Source organism: Amblyomma americanum, chromosome 5 (assembly GCF_052857255.1).
Source record: "Amblyomma americanum isolate KBUSLIRL-KWMA chromosome 5, ASM5285725v1, whole genome shotgun sequence".
NCBI lineage: Eukaryota > Metazoa > Arthropoda > Arachnida > Ixodida > Ixodidae > Amblyomma > Amblyomma americanum.
In genome coordinates, this window is record NC_135501.1 from 105,786,654 (window position 1) to 105,798,664 (window position 12,011).

The following is a 12,011-nucleotide window of genomic DNA, read 5'->3' on the forward strand; positions in this document are numbered from 1 at the left end:
CACAGAGCTAGACGTGGACATGTATGGCCGCACGTCTTGGCTTTGTGGGCCTCCAAAAACACTCGTGTGAGAGAATGCGGCACATGTCGGGCATTCGGCTTTCGTTTCCCCAAGTTCTCACGCAAAATTTGACGCCATGCTGTCTTACTAATGTCGAGAGCATCTGATAGCATACGGACTGTAATGGTGCTGTCTTGCTGTACGATTTCTCTGATGCGAGCCACGTTGTTTTCGTTCCGTGAGGTCGAAGTGCGCCCCTGCCTTGTGTCGTCTTTCACCTACGTTCTCCCCGAAACGAACCTCTCGTGCCTCTCGAAAACTCGCGCACGCGATAATGTCTCGCTGCTGTAAGCGTCACGAACGAGCTCATAGGTCTGTGTGGCTGTCTTGCCAAGCTTCACACTGAATTTTATGTTTACACGCTGTTCGAGGTGGACGTCCATCTCTCCAGATTTCACTCACAGTAGAATGCGCGGACGAGCAGTGAAAACGTATTTTTCTACATTTAGTGCCATCTAGCAGTTGCCACAGCAATTAACATAAATAGCTCAGGTTAGCCGGAAAATATGACGTTACACATACGCACCGACATTTGGTTTTGGGGAATCATTTCTAGAGAAGAAAATAACTCAGTCTCGATACTTTACGGACAAAGGTTGTAGTTTTCTAGATTAAGCAACTCGTTCAAAAGTGCCAAACTAAACAGGTGCAAAATGATTTATTCATCTGATCATGCTGCTGAAAAGATGCCAGCTGAAACGCCGAACACTTTTGTAACATGGTTTCACTGTTTTCGAGAATATGTATAGGAATGAACATAGAACACATATCCCACAAAAGGTATTATTCCCCATTGAACGTGGGAACATTTGAGTCGCGTGGAAGCCACGGAAGTAAGGTTGACAGCCAGCTTTCCCCTGGAGGAGCGCAATCTGTACATGCTTCCACATATTGCCTTGGCATTGTATGTAGGCGCCAGCGCTTTCCGGTTGTCGTAAAGCTTCTGATCTGTTCTGTGACCTCTATGGAACACTCCCTGAGCAGCCAGTGACCTGCTCCTCGATAGTAAACTACGGTTGAACTGTTCAACCATTTTCTGTTGTACTTGGCAACTGGCGTAGTAAGGAATGCATCCTTCACTCCCCACAAGATGAGCGTTGTGACGTTGATTTTACGATAAGGAAACTTTTTCAGCTGGTCGGTATCGTTGTTGAAAGCACGGTAGTAGTTGATGGCACCTGTCAGAGCACCTGGAGGCAGAAAAAAAAGACTAGGCTCAGTTCTAACAGAGCTCGCTGCTTTTGAGTCAGTTGAAAAGCAGTTTTAAAAGCCATACTGTTGAACTTGCATTGCGAAACACACAAACAGAAAGAACTATGATTACAAAACACAGAGAGGGAAAGATATAAAAAAGACGGCTACAGAGAACTAAGCAAAACTAACGTGTGAATGGCTGTTTTGTAAAGCGGTCAATGTAACTAGTTTTCTTTTTCTTCTGGCCTCATTTACAACAGTACCAGCGAAAGACCGGCGCTAAATTTCAATGATCCGAATTCTGCGGTAGCGATAGCATAAAACACTTGTTTTTTACGCAGTAACTCTTACCCTGTTAAACAATCTATGCCGGCTGTGATTCCAAGTGCGTTTTTAATTCGCTGGCACTTATAATGGCAATTCTGAGCATTTAGCTGTTTGTCTGTTTGTCTGAAGCAGGTTTTGTTTCAGGCTGTTCACCTGGCCACCAGATTGTGGGAAACCTGCCCAGGAGTGTATATATATATATATATATATATATATATATATATATATATATATATATATATATATATATATATATATATATATATATATAACTGTAAATGTTTCTAACTTTATTTTGTAGTGTTGATCAGTGGGGGACTAATTAATCTGTCGCTCAAAGAAGAAACTTGCTTAAAAAGCAGCAGAAAAAACAACTATGCCGCCGGTGGGGTCCGAACCCACGACTTCCGAATATTGCGTCCGGTAGAGCACCGGATGCAATGTATGCTTACGAAAGTAGGTCCCGTTGCCTTCCGCAAGGAAAAGGTTCAATGAAGTAGGCACATTTATTGTCGACGTTTCGACCATAGTGCGGCCTTCTTCAGAAGTGCCTGAAGTCCTGAAAAAGACCGTACCGCGGTTGGAATGTCGACAATAAATGTCTTTTAGGAGTGCTACTTCACACACACGCGCGCACACACACACACACACACACACACACACACACACACACACACACACACACACACACACACACACACACACACACACACACACACACACACACACACACACACACACACACACACACACACACACACACACACACACACACGCACGCACATGCACATGCACATGCACACACACACACACACACACACACACACACACACACACACACACACACACACACACACACACACACACACACACACACACACACACACACACACACACACACACAAACACACACACACACGTATATATGAAGGAAGCCAACAGTCACCGAAACCAAGGTGCATAGAGGAATATTTCTCATTTTTCTTGTAGTGATGATTAGTGGGAGAATAATACTCGGATTAATCTGTCGCTCAAGGGAACTTCCTTATAAAGCAGCTGAAAAAACAACCATGCCGCCGGCGGGATCCGAACTTACGACCTCAGAATATCGCGTCCGGAGTTTTCACCAACTGAGCTACGGTGACGGCCTTCCAATCTGCTACTCTCGTGGGTATTTATGTTTATTGCGTGTAAGTAAACCTTGAGAGTGTTCAATAGCGCCACCATCGTCATAGCGGCGGACGCAGCACGTCGTGCATTATCGCGTGTGTGGCGTGGAGCGTCGTCTAACGGCGAGGGCGGAAACTGTGCGAGAGCCCTCTTATGCTACCTATGGCATCAAGACTGCCAGAATCGAGACCCTCGTTAAAGGGACACCGAGGAGAAATTAAAGTTTGCTTGTATCGATAGGATACCAGCTCTTGATCACAAAAACGCCACTCTTACTGAAAACAAAGCTCTTTTAACGTAGAAAATAGCATGAGCCAAAATATAGGTATCACCGCCACAGGCCAATCTCGCAAGTACAAGCGTGATCACGTCATAGGACAAGAGAGTCCATATTGGAAGAATTTTCCTTTCACCATGGGACCACGAATCTGTGAGGCCGACAAAGGAAGCTTGCGCGGTTTACTATTGAAGTAAGTTTTGTTTTGAAACCGATAGTGCACTTTTATCACCAAGGAAGACAGACAAAAGACAACCTGAATGTTGGAAGCAAAGAAAACCGATGCTTGGCGCCGCCACAGGCGGCCAGGGGAGTTTCTGTTTGTTGTGGCGCTTCGGGTCTGTGAGCTTTGCGTGCCCCGTGGTTTTGTTTTCGACGCGCCTTGATTTACAAGCGCCGAACACCAGAGGAACTCCAAGTGCCACTTCAAGTGCTAGTTAACCTTTGAAGGAGCCTGTTAACACTGGTCAGATGATCGACACGGTCGATGAAAAACTATGATGGCACGATGGTCGGTGATCGTACAAGGCAGTTAGCAGTACAAAGAGCACTTGTGTCTTCCTACGCTCGCCCGGCGAAACGTTCCCGGCTGTGCTAGTCAACTTCAAAGTACTTAACAAAAATTGTTTATTACGGACAGGACACAAGATACAAGGCAGTCAAGAAAAGAGATTTGGAATCTGCAGAGACCGTGACTCTGCTATTCTCTAACTCGTTTGCTTGCGGCTCCATTGAGTACCTTGGGCAGTTGGGCTGAACTCATGTATTCGAGCTCTCGGATAATTTAATCCATTCGCAGTACACATCTGAAGGCACATGCAAGTGAGCGCGAGAGCCCGATCCAGTGGACCCCGTACCTCTGGAAACGCGCGGAACTCGTTCAAGCGTAGTGCGTCAACTTTACTTTCAAGCCGCCAACTTCAAATGCGAGCGCCCTTGAGCACCCATCCGTTTTTGTGCAAAAAAAAAAATCTCGCCCTTGCCACCGTGGGAAACCTCCTCGACACCACCTGCTGCACCGTGCAATGGCGCCTTTAAAGGAATCACAATCCATTGTCCCCAAAGTTTCGGAAAGCCTCCGATGCGCGCATCGCGCCGACCTTGTCCTCGCCCCTCGCGACTCGCCCCTCGCGACTCCCCGCACTGGGGTTATGTTTAATTAGCAACGGCTGCTCACTGAAGAAGGTGGAAACGACCCGCCGGCCCCCTAACCTCTGTGTGGCTGCGATCGCTGAAATGCAGGTCCGAGTTTTTGCGAGAACTTCGTCGTCGGGTTCGGAAACGGGATCCATCGTAACGCTGGCAAGACGCCGGTGCAAACGTAAACGAAGTGAGGGTAGCGACCCCCAATAGATGCCTTCAACGTGCTGTGGCGGTAGCTTCCGTTTCAGCTGCTAGTAGACCGCGCCGCTAGCCGCCAGAAATCACGGAGTCTGCATTTACGTCAGGTTTCACGTAACTCTATCTTATGACGTCATAACAGGACGCCGCGACGTCATAACAGGGCGCCGAGTTTGAAGCGGAGCGCGGCAAAAACATTTTGAACTTCGAATGCAAATTCTTTTTTGAAATAAATGCGTCTTTCGCTCCCGGACAAGCGGCAACAAAGCCATGAAAGGCCGAACAATCAGATTTTTCTAAAAAAATTGATAGAGTTCACCTCGCTGTCCATTTAAGCTATTACTAGAAAAAAGGAAAGGAAGAGAGGGGCTCGTTTGAGAAACATATGAAGGAAGCCGGTACCGAAACCATGGTGCATAGGGGAGTGCTTTTTCATTATCTTTAGAGCTTATCAGTGCGAAAGTAATACTTCGGTGGATGAGTCGCCTAAAGAACATTGCTTTAAAGCAGCAGAAAAAACAACCATGCCGCCAGTGGTATCCGAAGCCACGACCTCCGAATATCGCGTCCGGTGCCCTACCAGGTCGCTGTCCGAAACGTCGACTCAAGCTCTCTGTCTATATAAAGCGTTTCTCAAGTTTGCATTTTACCCTCTAACAACCAAATATATATATATATATATATATATATATATATATATATATATATATATATATATATATATATATATATATACATACATATATATATATATATATATATATATATATATATATATATATATATATATATATATATATATATATGGAGCCAACAGTCACCGAAACCAAGGTGCATAGGAGAATGTTTCATTTTTCGTGTGTGTTGTGCATATCAGTGAGATAATAATACATTAATCTATCGATTAAAGAAATTTACTCATCAAGCAGCAGAAAAAACAACCATGCCGCCGATAGGATCCGCACCCACGACCTCGGAATATTGCGTCCGGTGCTCTCTCTCTCTCTCTCTCTCTCTCTCTCTCTATATATATATATATATATATATATATATATATATATATATATATATATATATATATATATATATATATATATATATATATATATATATATATACACACACTTAGCAACCGGCCAACTGTGCCTTGTCAAGCGGCAGCCGATTTAATCGTGAGAAGCTGCTCGGGGAAAGCGACCTAGCTGATTCGCAACAAAACCCAAGTCACACCAATGGCAGCACCTGTCACAGAGTGGCAGTGGCGCATCGCTTGACCGCTGCTCCACTGCGCCAGGAGTGGTCCATGGGATCCCCCCCCCCCCCCCCCCCCCCTCAGGGATTCATGAATGGAGACAACGGCCAGTTCCGCGTATATATAGACATTCGCCTATTATCGCTGTCCGAACAACTGCCATCTTTGAACACCGGAACCGAAGGAAGAATCGATCTGGTTGCGCATTTAATTCGTATTTGGCCTAACTATGCAAATCAACCATATTTTTTTACGCCCGCTGTGCAAAGCTTGGCAACAGGGAACAGCCGAAGTGGTGAAGTGAGGTGGCTGGGACCACACGCTGCTCTTCATTCCGCCTTGACGAGACATACGTCATGGACAGTGAAATCTGGAACCATCTCTTTCACTCCCCTCCGGAAGTTGATCAGAAAGTTCATGGATCAGTTCATGGGCGGATTAATTCTTAAGAATTTAGTGAAAAACACGCCTCTGTTCGTGTAAGAAAGAAAAACCAAAAAATTAAGGGCTCAGGGTAGTAACTACAGCTTCATTGTAAGAATACAGCTAGGCGACGGGACATAAGAAGGTGATTGACAAAATATTAGGTGCTTGTGATGAGTTAGTTTTCATTTTGGTTTATATCCGCACTTTCTTCATCAAATAGATCAGTTGCCTGGAAACTGACTTTGTATTGTTCCGAAACCTCGGGGCTATGTTGACGTCAAAACCAGCGCCAAAATCAAGGGCCCACACAGATAAATGTGCTGGCACCTTGGTGTCGAGCGTAGAAAGAATTTCTTCGCCAGTGCTCCGGGCGGGGTGAAAGCCATTCCAACAGGTTCTACGTGCGGCGCCGAGACCAGTGACCATCACCGCAAATATTAAAACTGCAGGTTGTAACTGGCATAGAACATGGACGGCGCCATTTTCCAGCGACTAAATCGACTTTTGTGTGCTAGATGGCGCCATCGCAGAGCGCTGGAGCGCCCCTCGCAGTGGCACAGATCTAAAGGGAATAGATGAAATTCACTGCCTTCGCTGTCATATATCCGTGAGCTTTACATTTCTACATATTGGGTGGAGTAGTTCCTTGGCCCCTACAGTTTCTAGTATTCATAGCATTCAGCAACCGGACAGTGCAGCAGAATGAGCCAAGAGATAGGAAGCGCCGTCAAGACAGCTTCCGGGATTGGACGGTGGGAAAAAAAAATTCACTGGCGATCTTGAGATTTGACGTGAAGATTCGGCTTTAGCAGTATTGGTCGCACACTTAGCTTTTATATTGATTGCCTTTGTACTGAGTCTTGAGTCTGAATTGAATTTCTCCATTGTTCCACTGCTGCATGGGCTTCGGGGAGGTGGTGGCTTCAATAGTTTGGAGGTGGGTGTGGGTAGATGAGTGGGTGGGTAAGCAGTGAACGAAGGCTCCTAGACGAGAGGTGCATTTTCATTGGTTGGCGCCAGCAGCTGCACCTACCTGAGGGTATGCAGAGGTGCCCCAGGGGCTGGGTCATTGCGCCTGTCGTGTTTTGTATTTTCCTCGTTACCTTTGTCCTCGTCTTTGGCGCAGTTTTAACGTTTCTCGAACTATGAACCAACTAGTCCGCAAGAACGTTCTACTAGAGGTAAGGTGTCCCGGATGGAGGCTTCGGGCGCATATATAAACCACTTTTTCGCCGAAAGTGGAATATACAGCCAAAGCTGTAAAAAAGGTTTGGGCTGGGCAGATTTCTCTGAGCGCACAGAAAGAAGAGAGGGCAGCAAAGACATCTGAACGCGTCGCTAAGGACGGAGGAAAGCGGACGGATACTAAGGAGCATCAAGCAGTGAAAGCGGAGCGACGTTTCGCACGCTTATGGAAAACGCAATACAAAATTTCTGAACGCGAAAGCATATAAAGCATCAAAAGTTGCGTCGGATGGCGAAGGCGCTGTCTTTGTCCATCAACAGAAGCTGGTGAGCACGGTAGTATGCTTACAAGGCAATAGATCTGGCCGAGGCACTCAACGAGCACGGATAGTACCGCCTACGAGGCGTCGCCTAAAGTGCTGCGCCATTGATGCAATAGACCTCATGCTCACAGCCACTTCAGACGAAAGAGAGGTTGCGATAGACTAATTAAGGCAACTCCAAGCTATATCCATTGATATCAGCGACAGGAAAGGCAACTATCGTTTTTGTGCCTCTGCGCTGTTTGCCGTAATGGGCGACTCAGAAACCCCAAAAGAAAATATATCCTTGCTTTCTGCTTAGCGCTTATGTTGCCTATTCATGGTTTTGTGCGCAAAACAGTCATAATTCTTAGGTACTCAGGAAAAATTAAATGGACTAATTTAACATGCCGCTCGTTTTAGATGATACCGAATATGCATTTTTAATGGAATCGTCCGATAGTGAGCGGATGTGTTAAAAGAGCAACATAGGTACACTGGGGAACTACCGCATTCAGCATGATGGTTGAGTAGATCAACTAGGACGGGAATGTACGTACCTTCTTTTGCGAACACGTATTTATGTGCATATTCCTCGTCTGCGGTGAAACCTTTGTGGACCTTGTCAAAGAACTCGAGATCGTTCATGATAAGATATTCCTCCGGAACAACCGGGTGCCGGAACGGAAGCATGTACCTGGATAAATAAAAAAGTAATCAACAGTGAACTTAGGTTTTGGAAATATATGCTCTTGAACAACTGCTAATTTATTTGACAAAACAACTGGTGGAAGAGTCACTAGCAACATATCGCAATACTGTAAATACAAGGAAAAACAAAACTCATCCTGTGTTGCCCTTCTTACTGCTATCAAACTACTTGCTATTGAAATTTTCTTTATCAGTTTTTTGAAGCAGGATTTTAAGCACACCGGATTGGGCTGAATTTTGGCTGGGCCCAAGACACGTGTTGGAAATGATTGCTTCGGGATCAGAATCAGACAATTTTAGTCATTTCGATAGTAGTTAGACAAATTTATTACTTGTATTGTCAATTTCTGGGTATAGAGTGCCAATTTAAGAAGAAAATATTTCAGTTGTTCTTAGACGTATACAGAAGACGAGAAAAGAGGAATGAGAAATAGTTGCGTGCTGGCTTCGAGAACAATTTATTATCCGTTTTGTGTAAAAATATCCATTATCAAGCTATTTTGAGAGATGTAATGGGGACACAGTGTTATGTTTTCACAACAAAAGCTCGTGTTATTATCGGATAATAATAGACTGAGAGCAACCTTAAATCTAGTCAGAATATGGTATAGGCTGGCTTTCGAAATGGGTACACGTAAACGAATCGCATTCACACTGTCAATCATTAAATAGAGAATGAGTAAAACATAACCAACCCCCACACATATCGCCTTCATAAAATACGATGAAGAATTTGATTTAGGGAAGTCATTCGCTGTAATGTAGGCATTCTGCAAACAGAGTTTCAAGAGTCGAATGTAAAGGTGATAGATCTCACGACGAGCGTATCAGCTACTAACATCCTCAAAAGAGGCAGTGATAAAATCTTTATCAGGAGGGGAGCCAGGCTGGTAGATACGATTTTTCTGGCAATATTTGCCGTGTGCTTAGAGGAGATATGTAAATAAATTTATTGGGAAGACCGTCATAACAGTTATTGGAAGATACTTTAGCAATTTCCAATTTTCTGAAGAAACAGCCATGTTACGCAACTCAAGAGATGAATGGAGAAGAAGGACTTAATGTGCAAAGAGAAACGGTTGGGCTAGAAATTAGAAGACATAAAACTAGACCAATATTTAGCACTCTGGGAAGTGCGATAGGCAACAAAACATTGAAACTAGTAAAGGAATACGCCGTAGGGAAGGTAGCTGCCGCAGATCTGCATTACGAGAGTGAAATAGCAAGGAGCACAAGAATGAGGTAGACCTGATTTTCAAGGTTCTCTTAGTGCATGAATTAGAGCATACGAACGCTCTTAAAAAGCAATGTGAATGAGTGGTATGAGGACTCCCAGGGATCTATGAATGTTAAGCAGAGAAGGACCAATTCTGCACATACGGATACGCCGTGCTTTCGCACTGTATACGGATGTTGTAAACATTCTCATTTATGCTGCTAGTGCTCAAGGTTTGGGCAAAAAATTGGACGCTTAAGAAAAGACGAAACTAATTTGAGCTCAGCCCAAGCAGGAACAGAAATAGAATTGGCAGGCACTCGATTAAACTTAAAAGACAAGATGGAACTGATGAAGTAAACGTTGGTCAATATGCTAGAGATAACGAACAAGAAACAGGGGAATATGCAGGGCGAAGAAACGATAACCCAGGTAACAGAGAGGATTTGGGGAGAATCGAGATGTTGCACGGGGCGGCAGAGAATAACGTTTGATAATGATATCAATAATCATGCAGCAATGAGGCGGCGGGAGCTGTAGCACGAAAGAATTTGTTAAAGATAAATAAAAGTGGCCTGCGTTCTGCTGTCGATGTAGGTAGGGGAACGGGTTGGTCGCGCTGAAGGTCCCGACATGGGCACTGTACGCAGATGCTAGATGCGCTCGACAAACACTATCGGTGGCCTAATGGACTTCTGATAAAAGTGTTCCTGTTCGTTTTTGTAGTCCTACAAGGAAATTAAGGAAACCCTTCGACTGCAGCTAAAATGGCTCGCGGGGAACGCACTCCTCGATTTCAAAACGCGGTTTGCAGACTGAGTTCCGAAAGCAAATTTGAATTTATTATTTCAGCTTCGCTAACAAGGCGAAAAAAATTCTGATGCTTCGAGCTCACATCAGACACTTGCGTCGGAAGGAGGTGGCTCATTTATTTTCCTCCATGGAAAAAAAAAGTTTTATTCAACAAGTGCTATTTTAAAATCTGCATGATGTTTCGTCCCTTTCGTGACAATGAAAAGAGTGGGCCAACTGAACGTATGGGAAATAGTAGAGATCTTAAGTAGGGCGTACGCAGGCCTACTCAAAGGCATTGGAAACGCTATGAAATAGCGTCCTTTGTACTGCGCATGCGCAAACGCTGTTAGAAATCTAGGTTTCACGTACGCTGTTTTTCGATTTTAGCGTGCGTGCTCTTGCTTAGGCTAGGAAAAATACCTTTGTCAACATGGCGGCGCCCACATCGCCCGCTTCAGAGAGAATCCGTCCTTGTGATTGGGTTTTTAGGCATATTGGTTGCGTTTAAAAAGTACACGTGATATTCGCATTTTCTCTTCTTGCTGACAGAAAAACGAATGAGGAATAAGCTTGTCCAATTTTTGATTCTGTGTAACGATTCCGCCGTTCTTAACCCTTATGAGACACCGCCGACTGTGCATTGCCTTGATTTGGATTCTTACGCCAAAGCAGTCATAGCCTTGTCAAGTTGAGTCGTATCGAGGCTAGGCAGAAGGACCTGAAAGAACTCAACTTGCCTTTTTTAAGAACCCTGTGCGGTTCATTTACCTAAAAGAAGTGGGGCCCTGGCTCGATTTAACTAGCAATGGAACCGGCTATATCTACGAGATACGACTTCGATAACCTTGCCTAAGTGTGAAAAGTGTGCCACAAAATATCTTCACATTTTAACATCAAATGGTGCCAGTGCGGCCTGCGCTTTCGTTGCGTTCAGGTTGGCGTGCGATAAATTAAAAGTGCTTATGCGATTTCCACTGTGACCACCCGCTAAATGCTCGCCTATAACGTATGTATAAGCGCTCATAAACTATACAAAACGTCTCTAGCAACCGCAATTTCACTCTACGGTGCACCTGCATCGTATACCGTTGCGAAATATCCGCGTAAGTAGCAGGATATTTTATCCTTACTATATGGTAGCTTAGGATGATATGAAAATAAGGAGGAAGGCGCTAGTAAGTGAGCAACAAAGCTATAGGCTTATAAAATAGAAACTTCCATAAGCAATCGATGTCACGCGTTTCTATACCACACTTCCCAGCGTTTCGGGATATATCGAAAACCTTTTGCTTCAAGTGCTGTGTCTTATGGAACTGGCCCCTGCCAGATTTTTATTCCTCCTGCTCTCTGGATGTAATTGATCTTTTTAGTTTTTAACAGCTGCTTTATTTCACTATATGTCTTATTATATTTTATGTGTTTCTCAACAGTGACTTTTGGAAACGACTTCACATTTGTGCATGGGAAAGACACGGAAATTTTTGTCGTTGTTCGACGATGTGGTGGAAATAAATTATGTATTTCTGCGAGCTAAGAGTGCTACTTAAACGTGACTGAAAATATGACAAAGTGTAGAACTGCAGCTACTAAGCACTTTGTTTTCACGCATATATCACATGAATGAGAATAACATGTCCAGGGCAATAAAATATTCCTACCATAGACAGTCACCCATGCGTGTACGTGTCGGTCGCATGTAAATTGAACTTTTATCTGTTTTCATGTTAATGATGGCCACATAATTCTCTTAGTTAT

The 12,011-nt window shown here is 44.3% G+C and overlaps 1 protein-coding gene across 2 annotated transcripts in view; it reads right to left on the bottom strand.

The window, feature by feature from the left end:
* Positions 1 to 735: 735 nt before the first annotated feature.
* Positions 736 to 12,011, bottom strand: part of LOC144134896 (epoxide hydrolase 2-like) — a 47,124-nt gene continuing 35,848 nt past the window's right edge. For both annotated transcript variants that reach the window (XM_077667702.1, XM_077667703.1), the window contains 2 exons: positions 8,095 to 8,231; positions 736 to 1,250 (listed from right to left, as the gene is read on the bottom strand). In XM_077667702.1, coding sequence (XP_077523828.1) covers positions 844 to 1,250; positions 8,095 to 8,231 — 544 coding nt within the window. In that variant the 3' untranslated portion in view covers positions 736 to 843. The remainder of the gene's footprint in view (positions 1,251 to 8,094; positions 8,232 to 12,011) is intronic.